An 11,915-nucleotide genomic window follows, 5' to 3' on the forward strand; every position below is an offset into this window, starting at 1 on the left:
AAAAAGAACTCTCATCAGAAAAGCACTGCATGCACATCTCATTGTATGAACTCTACACTTTTTGGAAGAAAACATTGTTCATTTGATCTGATTGCCCACGTGCATGTTTTTACATTTTCTACATCACTCTTTTGCACTGAGTCAACTATGTGGTTGCTGATATTCTTGGTGAACTTTGTAATTATGGCTGCTGGATCATACTGGTACTTGTTTGGAAGACCAAGCCCATTTACACTGGAATCAGTAAGACCACCAGGACCTTATGAGATGGACCAGAAGAAGAGAGACAAAGTGTTAAAACAAGGTGAATGGCATGGAAATGCTTCTTTGACTGTAGATTGACCTGAGAATGACTGGTTTAAGCTTCTTTGGCTAATCTGCAGTGTGTTTAAACCAAAGTATCAGTTTACTGCATTTTTTAATGGTTGGGTGATCTTTACATATGATGTTTTACTAAGGTTTGCCATGTAATGACAATTATTTCAAACACAATTTTGATTATCACAATGAATTTACAAATATCCACATGTTCTACTAAAACTCTTTGTACTTTACTTCACATCATGTTACGTATTTTTTTATGAACATTTTTGTATCACATAGGGGTGATATGCAGTAAAAACATGAACATTGTTTTACATGAACAACTTCTAACAATATGTGTTAAGACACTACCCAGTATGTTATTCATACCTTGAGAAAGGTATTAGTCATTAGATAACATACGGTGTGCGGCTTCCTATGAAACAGAACACGTCAATACATATAGATTTCTTAAGTTAAGATAATTAGTATGTGTTATAAATGTTGTTGTAAAATAATTAATGTCAATGGCTATGTCATATCTTAATTTGATTAGACAATTGCGATAAGACTTCAGTGGTAACTGGCCCACAAAGATAATCCTGCATGTGGGAGTATTTGGTAAAGGCCATGAAAACTCCTTATCAGCAATTCATTATCATAAAACTCTTCTTGTCAGCTACACTTGTCATCTCTCAGCACTAAACACTGCACGGAAACTAACCCAGATCGGAAAAGGGCAATTCATCTTCATCACTTACATCATGAGTTCAATTATGTTTGTCATATTGAGGTCCCCAATTCTGTTCCAGTATGACAGTGACCCTGGTTTACTCTAAAATTACCTTTTACTTATGTATAGGGTTTAACAAAGAGAAGATTCCGGATAATTTGGATGCCATTGTAATAGGAAGTGGCATTGGAGGAATGACAGCCGCAGCCACGATGGCCAAAGTAGGGAAGAGAGTCCTGGTGTTAGAGCAACACGATGTAGCAGGAGGGTGCTGCCACACTTTCACCAAGCAAGGTTTTGAGTTTGATGCTGGTATGTATTCATCTCTATACAAATGATAGTGGCTGACACTGTTTTAAAAAAGCACTGTGGCCATTAAAAGGCCAATATATAATGCAATTACAGTTAATATGAGACATACAGAAAATGAAATTAAACGAAATTAACAAGTGGCTAAAACGAAAAAATAGGATCCGATTGTGAAAATGTATCAGCCCATCAGACATTTCCACTGCATGTCAACAGGGCTTCACTACATTGGACAGCTGCATGAGAACAGTCTGTTTAAGGTCGCCATGGACCAGATCACAGAGGGTCAGCTGGAGTTTGTAGAGATAGATAAGCGTTTCGACAATCTTGTGATTGGCACCGGTGAGGAACAGAGAGACTACAGCATCTACACAGGCAAGACTGAGATGGAACAGCACCTGAAGAAGCAGTTTCCTGAGGATGTCAAAGCCGTTGAGGAGTTTTTTAAGATCATGAAGGTAGAGCATCCACAACAAGACATTCAAGAGTTCATTTTTAGAAACTTACCCTGACTGTTTCACCATAAAGATGGTTTCGGGTGGGGGAAAGATATATCTGTATATCTATATCCTAAAATTGAGTTAACAACAACAAGTTTGACGTGACCACTTAATGTGGTAAAACAAGCACAACAGAAATGTCACAAAATTCTTCTTTCTTCTAACTCTCGTAAAAACACAGCTATAATATTGCGTGGCACAGAAAAAAGCATGTGAATTCAATGGATGGCCAAAGATGTCATATCATGCTGCTGACTGTATTCCAGTGAAAGGCCTAAAGGAAATATCTCATTGTTTCTGTGTCCACAGATCACAGCCAGGAGAACTCCATTGCTGGCACTCCTAAAGCTGATTCCAAAGTGGTTGGCCCTGTTTCTAATCAAGTCCGGCATTGCCTACCTCTGCTCATCTATCTTTCGTCTCTCAAGCACAAGTGCCACAGAAATGAACAATAGACTGACAAGCAACAAGGATTTGCACTTGATCTTCTGCTATTTCTTCTATGGTAAATCCTTCCGTTCATACTGTGTGTTTATAGTGCCTCCAGTCATTTTTGTGAAAAAGTTTATTGAGAAAATCCTTGTTCCAGGCGTTCCTCCAAAAGATTCTAGCGGTGTGATCAATGCTCTGCTCCTCCATCACTATAAGCGTGGTGCATACTACCCCAAAGGGGGCGCCAGTGAGATCCCATTCCACATCACTAAGGTCATACAGAAATACGGGGGAAACGTGCTGGTCCGTGCCCCGGTCACTCGTATTTTGGTTGATGAGAAGGGAGCATATGGTAAGTACAACAACCAAAATTACCCGTAAAGCTAGCTAAAAATCTAAAAGTCTATTTTAATTTTAAACTAAATTAATGTTTTTTTAACAGTTATGTATCTATAAATGTTGTGGTTTGACAGGTGTAACAGTCAGGAAAGGTGGTGTGGATGTGGAGGTGCGGGCTCCTGTTGTTATCTCAAACTGTGGAATCCATACCACCTTTCAGAAGCTCTTACCTCCAGAGATACAAGCCAAGCCAGGTGAACATACTCTAAATGAAACGCTTTTAACATTATTGGCTGTTTACTTTCTGTTTCTGGCTTAAACGTGCATTTGTCATATAAATTAATGATTGATTTTTAGGGTCCTTGCTGTAAAAATTTGTAATGTTATTGTTTCATTTAAAAATATATATTTTTGAAATGTGGTAAAAAGGTCAAATTGAGAAATTAGACTGCACATTTACTGACATGTACATTTTGTTTCACATAAACGAATAAAATGAATGTCATGGTAACCCATTGATATTTTAGGTTTTATCCACGAATACAACGTTGATTTGCCCGAAAGCATCCGTACATTCTCAGTAAATGTGTTATTTCAGATGTGAGCCCTAGCCTTCTGAAGAGTTTTTATCAACTTTTTTACAAACCTACCTTATTGTATCGGCGTATAAGGAACGTATTTTAACATAAAAAAAATCAAACTTTACTCTAATTTACACCTTTAAAACAAAATCTGTACACAAAGGTTTGCTTTTACTGAGCTAGCACAAACTAAATACACATTTTTGCTTTTTCCATCTTTCAGAGATTCAAAATCGTGTGACTATAAAGCCTGGGAAAGCAGCATTCCTTCTATTCTCAGGGTTTGATGCAACCTCAGAAGAGCTGGGCATCACATCCACCAATCTGTGGCTTTTCAAATCCAATGACATGGATGCCATGTTAGTATCAAACAAATGATTTTGCCCAGCAACCATGGCACTCTTTCTCATAAATGCAGGATCCCAAACTATATGTTATGAAGAATTTAACTTATTTGTTACAATAACAAATAACATTGTAATAAGATGTAAGCAGAAAAAAATGCAGATGGAAACAGTGTGTGTACAGTATAATCACTTGCAGTTACATGAATCAAACACAGGGCAGAGCTGTCGCCTAAATCATTAATTCCAGGTCAAAGTTACACCTCTGGGCTTGCTGCCATACTTGTGTCTGGACAAGAGTTTTGCTCTTCCTGCCTGTGGGAAAAAAACATTCCCAATCCTTACATTGCTCCACTCACATGTTGTTTTCAGAAAGGACTGTAATTCCACCTTGTATTGTGAACAGACACAATATGAAAAAATGTTTTTCATAAGATGCATTTTTTCATCTGTAGGATGGAGGAGTTCTACAGTATGGACAAAGACGAGGCACCAGAAAACATACCAATGATGTTAATCACTTTTCCCTCTGCCAAAGACCCCACATCACAGATCAGACACCCAGGTTACGCATCATGCTAGTCATTTGAAGTTTAAGGCCAACTAGAGCCGATGTTACAAACTTTCTGTTGACCAGACAAAACAGTTAAACAGTCAAATGCCATAGTCAGTGACACATTTATAGAATGCAGGTCATGATCTAAATCAGCTCTGAGAATGTTGCTTGACCAAAACATTGCATAAACATGAGTGTGCTCTTCATCTTCCAGGCAAGACATCAATGACCATCCTGACCATGGTGAACTATGAATGGTTTGAAGAGTGGAAAGACACAACAGTGAGGAAAAGAGGGGATGATTATTTTACCTATAAAATGAGATTTGCCAACTACCTCTTTGACTGGACCTGTAAACACTTCCCAAAACTCAGAGAGAAGGTAATACACTTCAGAATTTGTTCTGTCTGTAAGAATGTTTCTTATTGTTCAGAGGTTGTTCTTTTAAGGCTAAGGAAATTTCATTGAGTCGCTTCATTTCTGAATCTCAGATATTTCACCTGAAATTGCTAAGTTGACAAATGAAACTATTCTCATCACTCAGTCGGGGTACATTTTTGAACTTGAGCAAATCTGAATACGATAAATAGTCATTCTAGGGGTCTTATAAAACTCTTAAGTAAACACTTACAGTAAGGGATTTTTCTCATGAGTCTCTTCATAATGTCGAGGAGAAAAAAACTAAATGTTAAAGATATCTCATGCCTGATTCTTCTTATTTTCTCATGCCATCCGAGATGTACACTATAAAAACGACATTTCGTCTACGTTTGCAGTCTCTTTCTGTATTATTGTAATTATAAATCCTGTAAAAAACTGAAATTTTTAGATAAACCGTAAAATAAATGTTATGATTTTTAACCAGATTTTAAAAAAGACATGAAAAATCTGTACAAAAAACCCCAAGGAACATTCCATAAATTGCACTTTTTCTTAACATTTTATTTTTATATATTACTAACTGTAAAAAAAACAACAAAATATTAGTTTTTTTACTGATTACAACTTGCTTTTCAACTGAACACATACTATTTTTTTTAAACAAATGGACGTTTTGATAAGCGTTGAAATCTCATTCGTTCTTGCATGTATTGTGACTATATGTCAGGTGACACTTTTTAGAAAGTCACAAGATAAAAAAAAGAGAGCTGGAGAAAAAAGTCATATATGGGATTACTTGCAGGTAGTTAAAATGAAGAATTCTTTGTGTTTGGGTGAAAGGTTTATTTAATAATACTTTGGGTCAAAAAGCGAGAAACCCAATCGTTCACTGTACAAATAGCCTACACTTAAAAACACAACAGGTTTACATCAAATTCATTGAAGCAACAAACAATGTGTAAATTAACATATGCTGGGTTGTTTTAACTAATGTTTTTGGGTCAAATATCAACCATTTTTGGGTCCTTTTTTGACCCAATGTTGGGATAAAAATAAACCAGCAATTTGTATACGTTTCTTACACTTTCTGTCTGTTTCTCTATCTTTCTGTCTCACAATCTCCCTCTTGTTTAGCTTGTGTATCAAGAGGCAGCCAGTCCTCTGTCAAGTACTCACTATCTTGGCTCTACACGGGGGGCCATATACTCAGCTGATCACAATTTGGAACGCTTCCATGCAGAGACTATTGCTAAAAATCGTTGTGATACCCCTGTTAAAAACCTTTACATTTCAGGTATGGTCTCTTACTGTTATATTTGAGTACGTTTCACAGAGAGGAGGTTTATTATATAAATAAATATAAATTATAAAGTTCATGTAACTTTTCTTTGCAGGTCAGGATGTGTTTAGCTGTGGTATTATAGGTGCAATGCACGGTGGACTGCTTTGTGCCTCTGCAGTGCTAAATCAAATAATATACATTGACCTCTTTCTGCTCAAGAAAAAACTGAAGAGGAAGAAGGCTAAGGAAATGGCCAGACTGGCAAAACCAAAGGTGCAGTAATGAAACCGTGCTGCTTCTGCAGCTTGGAGGAAGAACTACTTATTGGATTTTCAAATTTTATGCACTGAATCAAAAATAAGTATTTTTTATAAAAACTGAAGGAGATGAATTGTTCAAATTATGAACGATTAACCTTTTAATTGGTTGTCTATTTATGACTAAATTAGGCAATGAAGTAAACTGTCTTTTTATGTTATGTCATATGGCATTTATTTTGTATTTTTCTAAATTTTTTTAACTATCTAATACTTTAAATTAGTAAAACATCCAAGAAAATAGATTCACATTAAATGAAAACTAATACCACAATAAAAAGGTCACAGTCCATTACAACGTGTTAAGAAAATCATTTTAGGTATTGTTCTTATTTGAGCTATTTACATTTTACTTTTTTATTTTCTTGAACCCAAATGAAATTATCTCAAATAAAAGCTTAAAATGTAACTGCAGTTACATTTTTAAACAGTAAGTCAATAAAATATCAATCATCACTCAAAGATACCTCAACTTTACATTGCTAGACCTGTTAAACCGTTTTCAAACAGACCTCCTACCTGTATGTTGTTCTGACCCATGTTTGAGCCTCATCGATGTTTGTGTACGAGCAGGAATCAAACGAATTGTGGGTAACCCCAGACTTCCTGATTTAAGTGGACATTTCCCGTAGGATTCCTTTACAGATTGGTTGGTATAACATGGCCCCCGATGGATGAGTGGATTTGGGAAGAGGGTTGGATATGAATGACTTCATTGTGTGAAGTGCTAGTCTATGACCAAGTTCTGGCTTTCTGTTTCTGCGGTTTAAATTGGTATGTCTTCAGGCTGTGAAATAGAAATGAAATGGAAAGGCTTACAAAATATAAAAAGGTAACAACAAATTATATGTTTTCAATGTTTAGGCAGGTTTTCGTTGTACCTTAATATGCAAAACAAAATCTAACTTTCAAAATATGACTTTCAGTTGAAGTTCAAATTGTTTTACTACTGTATTACTGTAGATCGGATTTTCATCCTAGTCAGTGAAAAATGGTGGGAAAGAAACGTTATGCTTGACCTGTGAAATTCAATTGACCAAATACCACATTACTGCTTGGAAACCCTACAGTGGCCCACTAATGGACAGCAAAACGACACACAACGGAATCGAGTCACAACACAACGGAAATGCTCTCGACCACTAGGGGGCCCTTTCGGCATGAAAAAGTTACATCATGCCGGGTAAGAGGTGTGCGTTTTGCTTGGTTTTATTTAGTGGTTTTGGTAACCTGTTTTGTTTGTGTTAAGCATTTAAAAGGAAAGTGTGCTCTACTGTGGAAGATCTGAATGTCAATGGCGAACAATCTCATATGAATAAAATTTAGACTTTTGAATGATCGATTTTGATTGGCTAGTCATGACATTCTGATATATGTTACGGGCCTTTCACCAGACGTTGCAGCTGTGAAAATGTGAAAATGTGACGTCTCTTGGCGATCCTTCAAGGTCCCTAACCTGGCTGGAGTTTCTGTATATTTTAAATATGCAGTACATTTTTGCGGTCATGACTAATACTAATGACGCTCATGTCAGGCACAGTTTACTAAGACATTTTGAATGCATTGTGTATTTTAACTTGAAAATCAACCCACTTATTTAAATATCTGTAATCACATTTTTACTTCGGGAATTCCATTATTAAAACTATGTTCTCCGTGTTTTGAGCTCAGTAAAATGTTGATAGGTTAAAGCCAGCGTGGATGCCGCTCACAAAAAGAAGTTCTGAATCTTGATTCCTGAATCTTTCATCAACTGACGAAGATTCTGGAACAATGCAATTGAAGAAACCAAGAAGCATATAAGAATAAAAAACATACAGCTGGTTACAATTGTCTCCATCCCCATTTGAACTATCTGAGCATTGTAATTGGCTAAACACAGTTAATTAAAGATGATGGTCTCAGGGTGTTTAGTGTCTCCGCCCTTCCCTGTGTAGCCCGTCCCGTGGGCGTGGCTTAAAAGGGTGTCTCAGATTGTTTCTACAGTGTGGTAGCCAGAACATCCAGCTGGTTTTAATCTGAGTGGGATGTTTAGAGAGCAAGAGAGAAAGAGGAGAGAAAGAGAGAGAAGGGGAAAAGATCTGTAAGGAGAGTGAAAAGGGAAGGGTGGAAACACAGTTTTAACTGCATACATGCTGCAAAATATGATGTGAAAAAAGTGCTGATCTTTGATAAAATCTTAGATTTCCTCTCTGTTTAATCTCAAATAATAGATTTTTAAATCACTTTTAACAGGAAATGCTTGTGGACTACTTTTTTAAATAAAATAGAGATTATCATTCACAGCTGTCTTTAATAGTTTCCTTATTTTGCTGCCTTACTATTTTTAATGAACAGTATTAATGAATACGTGTGTGTGAGGGAGAGAGAGAGAGAGAGAGAGAGAGAGAGGAGGGGGGGTGGTGGTGCTTGTGGCACATACGTTGCTGGCACATCTTTTCCATGTCTGTGTCATAGTGGAGGAAAAAATACAGATTTTAACATTACAGCCAGAGAGCTTTGAACTGGGATGAAACATAGCAAACTATGTGCAATCTGTTAAAATATTAGGCTCCTTTTCCACTCTTAGCATCCTTATTTTCATTCACCATATAGTTAAACCGTCATACAGAATCTCCAGACCTACCCTTGTCCCACATCATGGGCCTTGCTTCTCTTACGGCTGACTCACAACTCTGGAATTTTTTGGCAGTGATCTCTCCTCCATTTCAGCTGTTGAATATATTGCCCCGGGTAAGTTTTGTTTTGCAAGCAAATAAAGCACGGAGTTAGAGAAGGAGTCATTGGAAAGGGAAAGAGTTCAGAACTCAGGTTTGTGCGCCATGAAGAGGAACAAAAAAAGGAAGAGCCATCAGATTCTGGGCCATTTTTTGGATTTCCGCATGAATTTGGCACACCCAATTTTAACTGCACAACATATCCACATACAGTGGTGTAAATATTAAATGTTGGTGTCATATTCCAGGAAACCCCTCCAAATTTCATAAAACACTGCTGAAAGTGATAAACATTATTGTATGTGTTGTCAGTCCTATGAAAAAGATACAAAAATAAAGGCGCTTTTTTACAGTGGTAAAAACATTTAATCATTTTGTGTAATTTCACAGTAAACCTCTCAAAATTGCATCTAACAAGCAAAACTTGATGGTGAGTTCACTTGGTGGTGAGATGGAGGCAGAGCTGGACAAAGTTAAAACCATTGTTTTTCACAGTGACATACATAGATGGTCCAGAAGAAGAAGGAAAAGCTTAAGGGAACGAGGTGGAGACGGAATCAGGCAACACCAGAGGGAGTGAGGACGACAGGGAAACAGGGGGGAAGGAGGAGCCTGGTGGAACTCAAGGGGTGGATGTCTGAGGCACAGCCAGACACTGATTTATACTGACCCAGAAATGAAAATGCAGCATGCTTGTTGTAATAGTTATTTGATTGTTAACAATAGCCCACGTCTTGTATAGCGACATTTTGTATAGCGGCTCTCTTCTTGCAGTCTTTTTCCCCCGCCATAGTGGTTGTTGGTATGTCTCGCATGTTTGCGCTTTTATTGGGCAAGTCATCAAATCACACAAATGATATTCCACTCCCTGGAATATGGTGCTACTCACTCTCTTCACAGTCGAGCTGTCAATGGTCAGTGAGGGATAACAGAGACAATCTCTTTTTCTACTCCACTTTGAGAAACAGGTTGTTTGCGCCAAACCATGCAGCCAGCTGTGCCACTTCCTCTCTGTAGGATGTTTCATCATTGTTGCTGATGAGGACTAAAACGTTTTGTCATCTGCATTTTTGATGATGTGTTTGGAATTGAACTTGCCAGTGCAGTCATGGGTCAGCAGTGAACAAGAGTAGTGGGTTGAGCACACAACCTTGTGGGGCTCCTGTGCTCAGCATTGTGGTGCTTGAGATGTTTAACGTGGTTCAATTAAAGGAAGGAAGGAAGGAGGCGTGAACTGGCGAACGTAAAACCAACTTTTAATATAACAAAAACAAACAATAAAACAAACTTAAAATGCACACAAACACAATAACAAATCACGTAAATTCCAGGGGCCTGTTTCAGTAAGGAGGTTAACCAACACCAAGCAAAAATGTGAACTCTGAGTTGAGTTTTTGGTTTCAGAACAGCTGATTTAAGTTAGTTCTATCAACTCTGGGTATACTTACCTTGAGTTAAGTGGGAGCACCACAACTAAGACAAGCCATGATCAATGGTGATCCAATCTGACGATTCACCATGGCAACGGCACCAAAAAAAGCAAAGATATCTGTTAGGACATCTGTCAGCTTTGCAGCACAGTTTTTCAGTACACAGCCAGGGATGTTGTCAGGACCCCCAGCCTTCCGTGGGTTAGTCCTAGACAGGGTTTTTTCTCCTTCGCCTGGGGACAGACATTCTGCAGTTTTAATAAAAGTAGAAAAATCCGTCTTTGTTATTTTTTTTGTTGATCACTGAAAAGTGTTTGAAGTGGGCCGGTACACACCGGTACAAGGTACCGGCACTTCTCTATTTTAATCTTTAGCGTACCTTCACTTTTTCTTGTACTTTGCCACTCTGAGTCAAAGCGTCATTTCATGGGTGATTAGTAGTAATTACATCCCAATACAGGGATGGAGCGCATATGATGCATTCCAGACAACTGGGATTTCAGATATTCCTACATCTAACCTGGAAGGGCACTTGAAGTTGGACATGGGACCTCTGTTCTCTCAGATTGATCAGCCTCGGACCTCAGGGAGACTGTAGATGTAGACCTATATAACAACACACAATAACAAATCACATAAATTACAGGGGCCTGTTTCAGTAAGGAGGTTAACCAACACCAAGCAAAAATGTGAACTCTGAGTTGAGTTTTTTGGTTTCAGAACAGCTGATTTTAGTTAGTTCTATCAACTCTGGGTATACTTACCTTGAGTTAAGTGGGAGCACCACAACTAAGACAAGCCATGATCAATGGTGATCCAATCTGACGATTCACCATGGCAACGGCACCAAAAAAAGCAAAATAGCGGCAGAACGCACTTGAGGGTCGAGTCTCTCGTTCGTAGATTGACTAATCGGCAGTTCGAATCCTGTTCTGAGCAGCTTGGAGTTGGTATGACTGCACATAAAATTAAATGTTTTTACCTTTATCGCTTAATTTCTGCATGCATGTCTGTATTTATTAATTTCTTTATCCATGCACTTTATTTATACACTTTATTAAGTCATTTCTCGTCGTCCATAGAAAATGATGCTATGATGTATTACACGTACAATGGCTGATGTTATTGATGTGATGATGGATGAGATTTATTTTGATATATCTAATTCACTGTAAAGAAAAACAGTCCTGCTAGCCACATACCCCAATCGCCCTTCGGAGGCCCTCCCGCACGTTCAACTGCCGGCCACACAAACACAATAACACATCACAAAAAGTGACCGACTGAGGTCATTCCAGTTAAAAAGTTCAGTATCCAGTTACAGAGGGAAGTGTTGAGCCCTAGCAGTTTTAGTTTGTTGATGAGTTGTTGAGCGATTATTTATTTGAATTTGATAAACAGCATTCTTACACAAGAAATTTTCTGTTCAAGGTGAGTAAGAGCCAGTGGAGGGTGGAGGAGACAGCATTGTCTGTAGAGTGATACGCAAACTGGCATGAACCTAGCGTGTTTGGGTGGCTAGACTTTATGTGTTACATGATTAACCTCTCAAAACATTTCATCATGATTGGGGTCAGTGCTATGAGACACTAGTCATTTAGGCTGGTTACAGGTGACTTCTTCAGTACTGGAATAATGGTGGTTGATTTAATATACATGGGAATGACTGCCTTGCTCAGAATGGTGCTGAA

At 38.0% G+C, this 11,915-nt stretch overlaps 1 protein-coding gene across 1 annotated transcript; it reads left to right on the forward strand.

The window, feature by feature from the left end:
* Nucleotides 1–8,359, forward strand: LOC306905850 (inactive all-trans-retinol 13,14-reductase). Its single transcript, XM_079476793.1, has 11 exons — nucleotides 1–304; nucleotides 1,166–1,348; nucleotides 1,562–1,803; nucleotides 2,155–2,350; nucleotides 2,435–2,629; nucleotides 2,751–2,870; nucleotides 3,421–3,556; nucleotides 3,997–4,106; nucleotides 4,312–4,478; nucleotides 5,613–5,772; nucleotides 5,873–8,359. Exons 1-11 carry the CDS (start codon nucleotides 46–48, stop codon nucleotides 6,040–6,042), a joined length of 1,938 nt encoding a protein of 645 aa, XP_079332919.1. The 5' UTR covers nucleotides 1–45; the 3' UTR covers nucleotides 6,043–8,359.
* The last annotated feature ends 3,556 nt before the right edge of the window (nucleotides 8,360–11,915 follow it).

This window comes from Barbatula barbatula (assembly GCF_947034865.1).
Source record: "Barbatula barbatula genome assembly, chromosome: 16".
NCBI lineage: Eukaryota > Metazoa > Chordata > Actinopteri > Cypriniformes > Nemacheilidae > Barbatula > Barbatula barbatula.

Coding starts and splice junctions, on each gene's coding strand:
- LOC306905850 (XM_079476793.1), top strand. CDS start 46: ATGAACTCTACACTTTTTGGAAGAAAACATTGTTCATTTGATCTGATT. Junction 2,630..2,750: donor TGATGAGAAGGGAGCATATG/GTAAGTACAACA, acceptor GTGGTTTGACAG/GTGTAACAGTCAGGAAAGGT. Junction 3,557..3,996: donor TCCAATGACATGGATGCCAT/GTTAGTATCAAA, acceptor TTTCATCTGTAG/GATGGAGGAGTTCTACAGTA.